The sequence below is a fragment of the Cannabis sativa genome, chromosome 6 (genome assembly GCF_029168945.1).
Source record: "Cannabis sativa cultivar Pink pepper isolate KNU-18-1 chromosome 6, ASM2916894v1, whole genome shotgun sequence".
Taxonomy (NCBI): Eukaryota; Viridiplantae; Streptophyta; class Magnoliopsida; order Rosales; family Cannabaceae; genus Cannabis; species Cannabis sativa.
In genome coordinates this window covers 12,409,313-12,422,508 of record NC_083606.1, presented here as the reverse complement: position 1 = coordinate 12,422,508, position 13,196 = coordinate 12,409,313, and the positions used below count along the sequence as shown (strand labels likewise).

General features: G+C 40.6%; 1 protein-coding gene across 1 annotated transcript; it reads right to left on the bottom strand.

Moving 5' to 3' along the window:
* Positions 1-11,189: 11,189 nt before the first annotated feature.
* LOC115724766 (probable inorganic phosphate transporter 1-3) lies at positions 11,190-13,196 on the bottom strand. The gene has a single exon (XM_030654109.2). It carries the CDS (start codon positions 13,029-13,031, stop codon positions 11,367-11,369), a length of 1,665 nt encoding a protein of 554 aa, XP_030509969.1. The 5' UTR covers positions 13,032-13,196; the 3' UTR covers positions 11,190-11,366.

The following is a 13,196-nucleotide window of genomic DNA, read 5'->3' as shown; positions in this document are numbered from 1 at the left end:
AGCCTGAGTGGAAACGCAGCTCGACGCTTTACAGGGCCCTAAACCATAATGTTCAAAATTCGATGAGAGACACGCTAAAACACTTATCGGGGATTTAAAATAGAAACTAAGCTTAACCCTATCGATAAATAGGATGCCAATACCCTAAATTACTTAAAAACGGGAAAAACTAGGGCTTGGGAAAAAGCCCCAACCGGCAGACCGGTTCCCAACCGGAACCCCAGTTCCTGGGTACCAACCGGTTGACCGGTTCTAATGGTCCCCCAGAACCGGTCGACCGGTTCTGTGCTGGGAACCCTAAAACCGATCCCCACACTTCAATTTAATCCCAAACTCTCCAATAACTTCCAAAATACCTGTAAACACTGTAATGAAACAAACCCAAGCAACAAAACACAACAATTCCCCCAAAATTCCAATCCACCATTAGAGCTCCAACTTAAGCTCTTAAACTCAAATTCTATCCAAACACTAAAATAATCAACCAATTCAGCTTAGAGCAACTTAGATAATCACCACACAACTTTCACAATATAACCTCATACAACAAACATCACCACAGTTCCAAACTTCATAAATTCAAACCTAAAAACCCTATATTCACAAAATAAAACACAAGGAGGGAAAGCAAGAGATGCTACCTTAGATTGAAGCACTCAAATTCCTCTGAATTCACAAAATTGAGCTGAGAAGAAACCCACACCCCAGCTGGTCCCTTGGTGGTTCGAAAGAAAGGAAAGAAGGAGAGAAAGGTTGAGAAGAATGGTGAAGTTCTAGGATTTTCTAGGCATTTTCAGCAAAAGAAAGAAAAGTTATCTAACCTATTATTAATATATTTAACTCATGGGCTGAGTATAACTAATGGACAAAAGGGAATAAAGAATTAATTACTTTTTAAGATAAATACCAATAGTTTTAAGAAAAGGTTTTCAAGGGTATTTTGGTCATAATTTATTCCAATCAATTCCCGACACTAACGAAACCTAACTATAACACCCCGACAAAATATTCTAAATATTTATATATATATATACGATTCTCTAAGGCCCAACGTCGTTGTCCACAGCTTCCGAATACAATCGCAGAAATTGAGTAATTTACATAAAATAGCATAATAACATATATGATATATTAAATATATTTCCAAAATATGCATTTCATAACTATTAATTTAATCTCATTTATAAATCCTAATTATTTAATAATTCAAAGCATTAATCATATGCGGTCTTTACAAAATTGGTGTGTCTTTCCTGTCCCCACCAATTATTTCACGATATGCATCATTTGAATATATTTTACATGTATTAATTTAGTTTAGAGTTAATTTGGTAAGGAATTTATTATATGTTAAATTGGTATAGATGATGTGTACTAAAATAACTGGTGGGATTGGGAGGGCACACCAATTTAGGAATAGTAAGTTTTATTTTCTACAAATAGGAGGACATATACCTATACCAAAAGCACATACATTATCCTAAAATATTATCATTTTTTATTATTATTTTTTCTCTCATCCACATTATTCACATATATATATATTTTTATTTTTTACTCCAATGGTTAACAATATGGTTGTTCACAAAGTATTTGATCTAATTTAATCCGCACGGTCCAATCCAATCAAATTCGCAAAATGTGAATATCCGCACTTTCGTCGATTGGACTGGATTGAAAAATTTGAAATCCGCACTTGTACGAATTGAATGTTTTTTGACCTTAAAAAATAACCAATCTAATCTAATCCACACTTAATATTATATATACATATATTTTATAAAATTATAATAAATATAATATTATATATATTAGTGTTCTAGTAATATTAAAAAAATATATACACAAACTTCTAATATCTACACCCGTTAAAATTATTTCTAATAATATATTGAGTTGGTATATTTTATCTGTTTTATGATGGAAGATGACAAAAATAATTCCTATTCACGTAAACACATACACATAAATTTAGAGAAATATATATACTAGCTTATTTATTTTAGTAATGAATACATATATAGGGACACGATTTTGTCTGGTGATGTACTTTCATGGAATGTATTTCGTGGTACATTAGATTGGTCTCAGAGTACATTAGATGGGTCTCAGAGTACATTAGATGAGTCTGAGGGTACGTTACCATTTTTTAACCCTAATTACCCCTAGATCAACCCCAGCCCTTAGATCAAATAACTTATCCATCTAACGACTGTCGTACATCAAGGAATACATTCCGTGAAAGTACATCACGGGACAAAATCGTATCCCTACATATATATTCATCTAAAATTATATATTGTCATGATTATTTCGTTTTCTGTCATCTGTCATGAGTACATACATACTGACATGTATGTATATCAGTTTGTTTTGTATGTAAATAGAGATGGAAAGATATGATTGTTGGAGATTAAGAAAATAGTATTTTTTTTTAATGTTTGTTAAATTTTAGTTGTGGTATTGCTGCGTTTTTTTTTATTTTTTTGCATTTTTATAAAATATAAAATAATTTATTATTAAAAAATAACTCATTCAAAATAACTGATTTAATCCGCACTATTGCGGATTGGATTGGATTGATTTTAAACTCTTATGCGGATTGAATTAAATCCAAAATATAAATTTGACCAAAAAAATGCGGATGGGATAAATAGGCCTAGCCCATTTTGAACAATAATATTGATAAAGTTTATTTAAAAATGTTGACCACATTGTACATGTGGCAAATATCACTCCATGAGCAACCCCTTATATACCTTAGGGTAGGGTGACAATTAGTGTTCGTTTGGTGTTGTGTCGAGGCTTTGGTATTATAAGTAAATGCCAAACTCAAACCTGACCCATTTATTAATTGTGTCAAATTATTAAAGACTTAAAACTAAACTCAATTCGTTTATATAAATAATCATGCTTAATTTTAGTAAACTTACCAATTCATTAACATGTTTATAACAAGTTTAAAACATGTTTACAATCTTGTTATGACACACTTGTGAGCAATCTAACATGTTTACATCCCTATTTAACTAAAAAAACATAATTTAATGTAATAAATATAATACAATTAAGAATGAATACTGTTACATAGGTTATTATTGTGTATCAACCCGAAAATGATCGGGTCGTTTAATAAACTGGTCAACCAACCCAAATCCGTTTATATTGTGCATGTTTCAAGTCGTATTATTGTGCCTGACCCAGATTGCCACCCGTACTTAGGGTGCTCCTAGCATTTCTTACCATTAAAGAATTTTACTCTTAATTTTTCTTTCGATTTTATTTATAAGAGCATTACTATTTGACATCTTAAAGTGTCCAACACCATACCGATGTGGCAGGTTGTGAGTGGTTATAACGATTTCTATTGTTATTTATTAAATCAAAATGTGTGAGATCTGATATAAATTGTATGTTATGTGGTGTTTAACTCCTTAAGTGCTGATTAACATTTCTCATAATTACAAATGCCTTAATTCACTTACATTTTGTTCATTTATTCAAGAACATAAATAAAAGGCTAATTATGATTTTTGTCCACTAAACTTTGACATGTACCAAATCATGCCCCTGAACTTTTAAGACCATTGAAAATGCCTCCTGAACTATTGAGATTGTTGAATTTAAGGACTTTTGTCTAATTTTATTCAATTTTACTATTTCAATGATTGTTTATGTACTTTGACATGTACCAAATCATGCCACTGAACTTTGACATGTACCAAATCATGCCACTGAACTTTTAAGACCATTGAAAATGCCTCCTGAACTATTGAGATTGTTGAATTTAAGGACTTTTGTCTAATTTTATTCAATTTTACTATTTCAATGATTGTTTATGTACTAAACCATGTTTCCCAAATTTTGATATCTACCAAATCATGTCCTTCGAATTTTGACATGCACTAAATTATGCCCCTTGAACTTTCATCCATGTTAGACTTTGACATGCACTAAAATTTAATGATAATTTCTAGCACTCTTTTTCCGAATGGCTTGCCTCTCTAATTGTATTTTTGCTATTTTGAAGTGAGTTATTATCTTAAGTTTTTAATGAGGAGGTCATTTAAAAAAAATGAAAATTCGTGCTCATAAATTTTTTTTTTTTTTTTTGAAAGAAAGGAGCCCACTAGGAAGACAGAAAATCAAATAAATTGCAGGGGTCGTCTCCAATCCAAACGGCTGCTTCATCTAACCCAAGAGCTCTGTGAGCTAGTTTATCGGCCAGGATGTTGGCATCACGATTAATGTGGCAGAGCCGAGCAGCTGGGAAAAAAGATAAAGTATTCTTGATTTGTTTAATGATGTCACCAAAAACCGACATATCTTCTTTATGGCCAGAGAGAGCATCAGTAATGGCTTTGCAATCTGTTTCCACCTCTTGGACTAAGAAATGCTCGTTGATACACCACTGAAGCGCTGAAAGGAGAGATTTTGCTTCCAAGGTTGGGACCGAGCCTCCCCCGGAATGAGGCTGGGCAAAGGCGGCAACAACCAGACCGTCGCTGTTTCTGATGATACCTCCGAAGCCCGCTTTTCGGGGGGATTGAGAAAGAGCTGCATCCACATTTAGCTTGAGAAGACCCGGAGCTGGAGGAGTCCACGAAGAAGGGCCTGACATCTGTCTGGGGCGAGTAGGTGAGGGGGCCCGCTGGGAGGAATGATAGTCACCAAGATAGCTTTGAGCCAAACAGAAAATCGCCTGATCAGGATCGTGGGGTTGATTCTTTAAAGCTTTGTTCCTGTTATACCAGACAAGCCAAGCAGTACAAAGAAAAATCTCTACATCTTTCTTGGTCAGAGAAAAATAAATCATATCAACGATATCATGGAATAATATTTCTAAAGAATTAGCAAAAATGTAAGGATAAAATTGCGTACCTTTCCAGACTCTTCTAACGCTCCGACAATAAAACAATGCATGAGAAACCGACTCTTCCATTCCTCCACACCGGTCACAAACAGGGGAAGGGATGATTTTCCTATGGGCTAGGTTTTTGGCTGTGGGGAGGGTGGAGTTTGTGGCACGGAAAGCAAAATGTTTGACTTTAGAAGGGAGGGAGAGATGCCATATATTTTTCCACCAAGGCGAGGGTTTAGAGGAGGAGGGGATATCCGAAGGGGAAAAGCAAGAAAAGCTGATATGGTAACCAGATTTGGCAGTATAAATGCCAGATTGGGAATGTGCCCAAATGAACTCATCGGGGCATGGACTGAGGGGGAGAGGGATGGAGAGGATCTGCTCAACCACATACGGCGGGAAGCATCTTTGTAAACTAACTAAGTCCCAGGAGGAGGAAGGCAGAATGAAAGAGGCAACTGTGTCAGGGACATGGGAAAGGGTGGGAACCTGACGGAGACCCGGAATCCAGTGATCGCGGGTCGTGGAAGTGTTCTGCCCATTACCAATTTTGGAAATTAAACCTTTGTGCAACAGCTCTTTTCCCCAGCAAATGCTACGCCAAACAAAAGAGGGAGAGTGCCCAGTCGAGCTATCAAGAAAAGATGAGTGAGGAAAATATCGAGCAGACAGAATTTTTGACACCATTGAGTTTGGCTGCTGGAGGATTCTCCAGGCTTGCTTAGCAAGAAGGGCTTGGTTGAAATGGGTCAGGGATCGAAAGCCCAAGCCTCCTTCCTTTTTGGAGCGACAGAGTTTTTTCCAACTTTGCCAATGAGTTTTGGGCCGGTTATTATCATTGACACCCCACCAGAAATTGGCCATAACCGATTCGAGAGAGTGACAGGTGGCTACCGGAAGGCGGAAGCACGCCATTGAGTAGGTGGGAATGGCTTGTATGACAGATTTAAGCAGGGTTTCCTTTCCGCCTTTAGAAAAGACTTTATTCTTCCAATTATGGAGATGACCCCAGACCTTGTCATGCAGATAATGGAACAGTTGTTTTTTCGTTCGCCCAATATGCTGTGGGAGGCCCAGGTATTTTTCAAAAGAAGACCGAACCGGGATACCCATATAATCGGATATCAAAGTTCGATCCCTTAGCTCAACATTAGGGGAGAAATACAAAGAGGATTTCTGGAAATTAACTTGCTGCCCCGTGGCCCGCCCATAGGCCTCGAGAACCTCTTTGATGACATTGCAAGAGCTGATGTTGGCTTGACAAAAGAGGAAGCTGTCATCAGCGAAAAGAAGGTGGGAGATAGCGGGGGCTCTTCTAGCAACTTTAAAGCCAAGAAGAGTTTTCCTTCTTTCCTGTTGATGCAGCAGGGAAGAGAAACCCTCCGCACATAACAGGAAGAGATAAGGGGAAAGGGGGTCGCCCTGGCGGATACCCCTGGAGGGATTGACACTGCCTGAGACTTTACCGTTAAGATTAAAATGGAAGGAGGCAGTGGAGATACAGGAGGAGATCAGATGGACAAACCTCGAGGGGAATTGGAATTTCCTGAGGATAGCTATTATGAATGGCCACTCCACACCATCGAAAGCTTTAGCCATGTCAAGCTTGATCGCCATCCAACCTTTTTTTCCTCGCGTCTTGAGCTTGATGGAGTGCGCGACTTCCTGGGCTATAATAATGTTGTCGGAAATAAGACGGCCCGGGAGGAAGGCGCTTTGGTGAGGAGAGATGAGAGAATTCAGAACAAGTTTCAACCTGTTAGCTAAGGTCTTGGAGATGATCTTATAAATGATATTACAAAGGCTAATGGGTCGAAACTCTGAGATGCACTTAGGTTGGTGGACTTTGGGAATAAGCGTGATGAGGGTGTTATTCAGAGGGGCCACACTCGCATTTCCATTGAGAAAGCTGGAGGCCGCTTCAAGCACATCGTTCCTGACAACATGCCAATTGGCTTTGTAGAAATGAGAATTGAAACCATCTGGGCCAGGGGCTTTGTCAAGGGGAAGTTGGAAGAAAGCTTTCTCTATTTCATCCAGGGAAAAGTCCTCGCTCAAGAGGGACTTGTCAAAATCAGAAAGAGAACGACTAATACCTTCCAAAGCGGAGTTCATATCAGAAACCGTGGGGTTGGAGGAGGTGAACAGCTGGTCAAAATGAGACTCAATTTCACGAATGATTCCATCCTCGTCGGAGACCATACCACCATTTGCCGTATGTAGTTGGTGAATTTTATTCGTTTTTTTCCTTTGAGAGGCAAATCGATGGAAGAACTTTGTGTTCTTGTCTCCCTGAGCCAGCCATGGAGTTCGGGAACGCTGTTTCCAGTAAGCTTCCTCTTTGTAGAGTAACGCATCAAGCCGGGATTGGAGATCTTTTATGGTCTCGATAGTGCGGTTGTCCCAGTTAGAATTGGATCGGGCTCGTTCAAGCTCTTTTTCAAGCTTACTAATTTTATTTTTGAAGTTGAAATTTTTCTTATGGTTCCAAAAATTGAGCTTTTGAGCACACAGAGATTGGGTGGCAATAAGATTGGGTATAGCATCCTCAGCGGACGAGGAGGAAGTCCAGGACTGATCCAAAATTCTATCCCAGTTGGGGTCCTGGAGCCACACGTTCTCGAAGAGAAATCTTTTGCTATGGGCACTTTGCCCCGTTCTCGGGCCATGGGAAGTGATTAATTCCAACGCTCTGTGGTCTGACCCGAAGAAACCTAAGTGGTTAAGAGCGGTTCCAGGGAAAAGACTAGTCCAAGAGTTGTTTATGATCCCCCAGTCCAACCTCTCTTGGATATTCTTAGGATGGGCTACATTGTTGTTCCAGGTGAGAGAGGGCCCCACGGGATCAATCGGGGATAGATTAAATGAGTCCAATAATTGCCTAAAATCCGAGGAAGGGCCCCTGTCAGGATTGCCCCCTTTTTTGTCGTGGGAGAAGAGGAAAGCATTAAAGTCCCCGATGAGAAGCCAAGGGTCGCGAGAATTATCGCGACCAATTCTTTTCAAGATTTGCCAAGTGTGAGGTTTAAGAGAATCAACGGGAGAGCCATAAAAACAGGTGAGGTGAAAAGAAACATTAGTAATGGCACACGACACATAACAATCAAAATGACTAATAGATTGCGAATAAAGAGAAACTTTTACATCACCAGTCCATAACAAAAGTAAGCCCCCGCTTCTACCAACCCTCGGGATTTCTAATCCCGAAACAAAATGGAGCTTTGTTTTTACATAATTAATAGCATTCTTAACAAGCCTAGATTCCATAACAAACAAAATAGAAGGACTACTAGTAGATACTAAACGGGAGAGGTTCCGGAATGCACGATCACTCCCGAGACCTCGTGCATTCCAACTCACAATCTTCATGGGGGCGGGCAGGCCGGCTCAAAGGCACAGCCTGCCATACTAGTAGAATCATCGTTGGCTTGAGGAGTGTCGGAACGGGAGCGCTTTATTTGATGCCTGAGCTCCCCATTGATCATCTCAGTTTGCCTCTTGAACTTGTCTTTGGAATCAGGTTTGTTCCGTTTCCTTGAAGCTTTCGAGCCCGAGGGGGTGGCCAATCCCGGTTGATAAGTGAGATTCATGGCTTCCAGTTTTTTGCTGGTATCCAGGACGGGAAGGTTGTCAGGGAGAGGAACCTGACAGTATTTGGAGCTGGTGGAGTTGGAACTGCTAGAATTTTGGGGTGTGATTGTATGGCTCGGGTTGGAGGTGGGAGAAACTTTTTGGACACTGGAGTTACTCATTGTGGCATTGAGGAGGGCAGTGTACGAGGGGTTGACGGTCTCGGTTTGGATCCCGGTGGTTTGGATAGCAGTGTGGGGATTTGTATGAGCGTCAAGTTGTACCATGGGAGGAGGATCTTGGATGTAAGAAGTGGGACCGGATTTGTAAAGGCCCACCTGTTGGGATAGGCCGTGGGAGGGCCCTTGCTCAAGGGTGCCATAGGTTGGAAAGGGGGGGGAGTTTTCCGGGGGGGCAACACAAACAGCACTAGCCGGATTGGAAGTCATGAAAGACGCCACCGGGGGGTTGGTGAAATTGAGCTGATCATGACATAACAGAGTGTTAGTTGTAACTTTAACTTTACCCATGATAGTTTTGATGTCATACCTTAGTTCCGGAGGGAACGGGGCTTCATCGCAAGCTTTCATGTAATCCATACACCCTTTGTTGTAGCTATGACCCATGCGGCCACAAAAGAAACAGATGTCCGGGATGTTTTCGTATTTCAGTTCCAACCAAACCACTTTGTTTATTCCTGAGAAGTGGATAGGTAATCCCCGTGGTAAAGGGTGGGCGACATCAAACATAATTCGAAGCCGAAAGTAGGGGCCCCAGGTTTCTCGGAGCGAAGGCCGGTAAATTTCAAGAAGGTGGCCAAGAGAAGATGAGACAAGGGCCGCCAGTTCCTCGGATCGCTTGAGGAAAGGTGTGTTAAAAACTTGGACCCATAGGGGAAGTTTCAAAAGACTGTCTCCATTTAGAACATCCAAAGAGTTCGGGATGTCCATGAGAATTGCTTGGTTAAGATAAGTCCAAGGTTGCTGCAGCAAAACTCGGCGCCTATCTCCATCACAGCCAAACTCAACAAGAAATAAGCCATTGGATCGGTCAGTAATGGTCACCGGATTCCGAGATATATTATTCCAATCCTTGGTCATTTTTTCCATGAAATTTTTTCGGTTGAAAGATTTGACAGTATGGACTTTGACAACCAAAAATAGAGGGAGTGGTTGTACCTCGGAGTCAGGAGTATTTGAGGGGGCGGGCTCATGGAGAGTTTGAATGGTACATTCAGTTTCTGTGAGATTTAGAGCAACAGACAGAGATTTGGTTAGATCATCCATGGTGCAAGTGAACAAGTAATAGCAAGGCTCAAGTAAGATGATGTTAATGTGATAGGGCCTAGTAGTCAAAGCGAAAGAACAATTACACAAAGGTTGATAGAGTAAACAGGACAGGTGAAAGTGGAACAAGGATAACAGCAAATTGTTTGGAGGATGGACAGAGGTACTCGAGAGTCTAAAGACAAGATAACTATAAGGAAGATGTCTATGAACTATGGGGTAGTATTGGTTAAGAGATTTCAACAGCGGGTGAAACAGGGGGCTAATATGATACCTTAAACTAAGACAGCAATAAGCAGAGAGAATATATGTGACTATGATGCAGACCTGGAGACTATGAACAAAGTGAGGATTGAAGGAGTCAGAGAGAGTATATGTGGGGATTATGTAGAAACCTAGGCTCGACTGGGTAACTATAATATTATAGTGGCTGTAGTATATATTTAAATTATAGAAACTATTATAGGAAAATTCATGCAGAGAATAATATTTAGTGATGGTAGGGATATATGTACCAAATCGCAGAAGAGTTCTGCACTTATATAGGGGGTAAGTTTTGGGATAGTTATGACCAAATTTGGTAACTATCCCATCTGGAGCATTAACTAAAGAACAGAGCTGCTGCACAAGGAGATATCGCATGGTACCAGGCAGATCACGATTGCAGGCAAGAATTAATGCTAAACTTTGAAAAATTTTGACAGAAAGAATAAAGCCATTTCTGGGAATTAATATAAAAACGATTTTCACATCTAAATCCCTTTTCTGGCATCGGGTTCCATCAATTAATTTAATAGGAAGCCCAAATTTATATCTAAAGTACCCTAGGAAAAACCCATTTCTCTGATGGGATTTGACAGTGAATAGGGAAAGAGGATCAAAGAAGTAAATACCTGTGAGAGAGTTATTGCGAGTACGAATCGAGCGTTTGGTACTGTGGCCGGAGTAATGGTTGACACGACCGGGGTGGTTGAGGCGGGACGTTTTGGAGCTGCTAACACGGCTTGGGCGCGTCGAGCTGCCTTGGGTATCATTGGAAGATGGATCGGAGCCACCTAGATCGAGAGATCTGGGGCTTGGCAAAGGTTCCACAGAGTGGGAACATGAAGGAGCAGAATGTGAACGCAGTGGAGAGGAAGGAGAAAGCTTGTTCATATTGTGCATGTTGAGAGGGAGAAGAAGAAGAGTCTGGAGAGGTCTCTCGTGCTCATAAATTTAGTGTATTATTAAAGTAGTGTAAAGATTTCACAATTTCACATAATAATATACCTTTATTATGTCAAAAAACAAACAAACAAGCATACCTTAAAGAGAAATATGTATTTTAATAAGCAAATTTAAACTTTTCAATTATAATATTTATTTAACACAGTATTCATTTTGATTATAGAGAAATTTTAAATTTTCACTATTCACCATAACTACAATGACAAACAATCCTAAAAAAATAAACAAAAACAAATATGCCCTAATAACAACAAATTGAAGGTGTGATGAATGCTCGTATTTCGTAATCAGTAATCACGTGAAATATTAACAATCGTTCTTTTTTAAAAAAAATATTGAATTGAACTGAATTTAACAAAATCAAAACCTATAAACAATTGTTGGTGTTTAAAGAAATACAAAAAAAAAAAAAAGAAAAAATGTTAAACTCTAGTAGGAGGATCAACATCATCATCTGCTTCATTCTCTCGTGACATCTCTTCCAATGATTTTCCTTTAGATTCTGGAACAAGAAAAGTGAATAACAATCCAAACAGATTAATCACTCCCAACACAATCAGAGAATTCTTCATTCCAATCCCAGCAGGGTACCCAGCATCAGTCTTCGTCTTGTCCTGGTTCTGCGCTGCGTAAAGGAATCCAAAAGCTCCAACAATGGCCCCAGCCTTTCCAGCCGCAGCCGAAATCCCGTGACACGTCGAACGGAATCTCGCCGGGAAAATCTCCGCCGGCACAATGAAAGTCGTCGCGTTCGGTCCAAAATTCGCAAAGAAGAAAGTCAATCCGTACATCACAACAAATCCCACGTGGTTTCCGGCCGCCGACCAGTGGTGATAAGGCAAAGCCAAAGCAAACATAAACACCGTCATGAAAAAGAACCCGACCACCTGAATTTTGAACCGGCCGATTCGATCGATCAAGGCGACGGTGAACCAGTAACCAGGGACAGTACCACACAAGGCTATCAAGAACTGAGCCCTACCAATCTTGAAAAGCTCGTCGAGAGCGCTCATCGTCTTCGCCGCCGGCAACCACCCGATGGCGCTGAAAATGTCCTTTTGGAAGAGATTTTGACTGTAGTAAGCCACGTCGACGAAAAACCAAGCCGCAGCTGTTCCGAGAAGATGCAATCCGTGTCGTTTCAGAAACTTGCTCGAGAATAGCCCAAACGACTTGTCGTTTCTTTCTTCGACTACGACAATAGAAGTGTCTCTATCGTTGTCGTTTTCATTTTCGTTCGGTATATCGACTTGGAGAACTTTAGCCATGTCTTGACAAGCCTTCTTTTCATCTTTAGCCACCAAAGCCGTGTAACGTGGCGTTTCAGGGAGAGTCATACGCCAGTAGTAAGTCAAAATAGCCGGTAACGCGCCGAGCGCGAGTATGATTCTCCACACGTAATCGGCTTGAGCCGGAGTAGAACCTAACGGATCAACCGAATAAGGCGGCGCAGGGAATAAGCTCCGAAAAATACGGGAGATAAGGATTGCAACTCCACCACCGGAGAGAATTCCAAATCCTTGCATAGCGAAAACAGCGGCGATAAACGCGCCGCGCGTGGTTGTGGAAGAGTACTCGGCCATAATGGTTGCAGACAGTGGGTAATCGCCGCCAATACCGAAGCCGAGCCAGAAACGGAAGAAGCAGAGAGTGATCATTACAGCTGTTGGTGAGCTACCGAAGGAGAGAGCCGAGCCGATTGAGCTAACCACCATTAGGATGAGAGTGACGCCGTAGACGCGCTTACGGCCTAGCTTGTCGCCGAGCCAGCCGAAGAAGAGTTGTCCGGCTAGAGTACCACATAAAGCGACGCCGTTTACGGCTGCAGCGACGTTTGGAGGGAGAGATCCGGGTTTGGCGGAGGAGGGGATGTGGTAATAGATTCGGCCCAAGAGTTTTGTGACGAGTGAGATACAGAAAAGATCGTAAGCGTCTGTAAAGAATCCCATTCCTGTTATAATAACGGCTTTTAGATGGTAACATTGGAATCTGGCTCTATCCATTACGCTGAAATTGAACCCATTCTCATGATCGGTTCTCTGTACTACTACTTCTTCAGTAGTAGTAGCAGTGGGAGTAACCGCCATGGCTAATGATATTAATGCTTTTCTTCTTTCTTTTCTTTTTTCTGATTGTGAATGAGAAATACTAATATGAGGTGGTCGAGGGTATTTATAATGTTTGATAATTTTTTTCTTAATTATCTTTTTTCGTGATTTTTCTTAATAGTTCTAGTTAGAGATGTTTCTTTT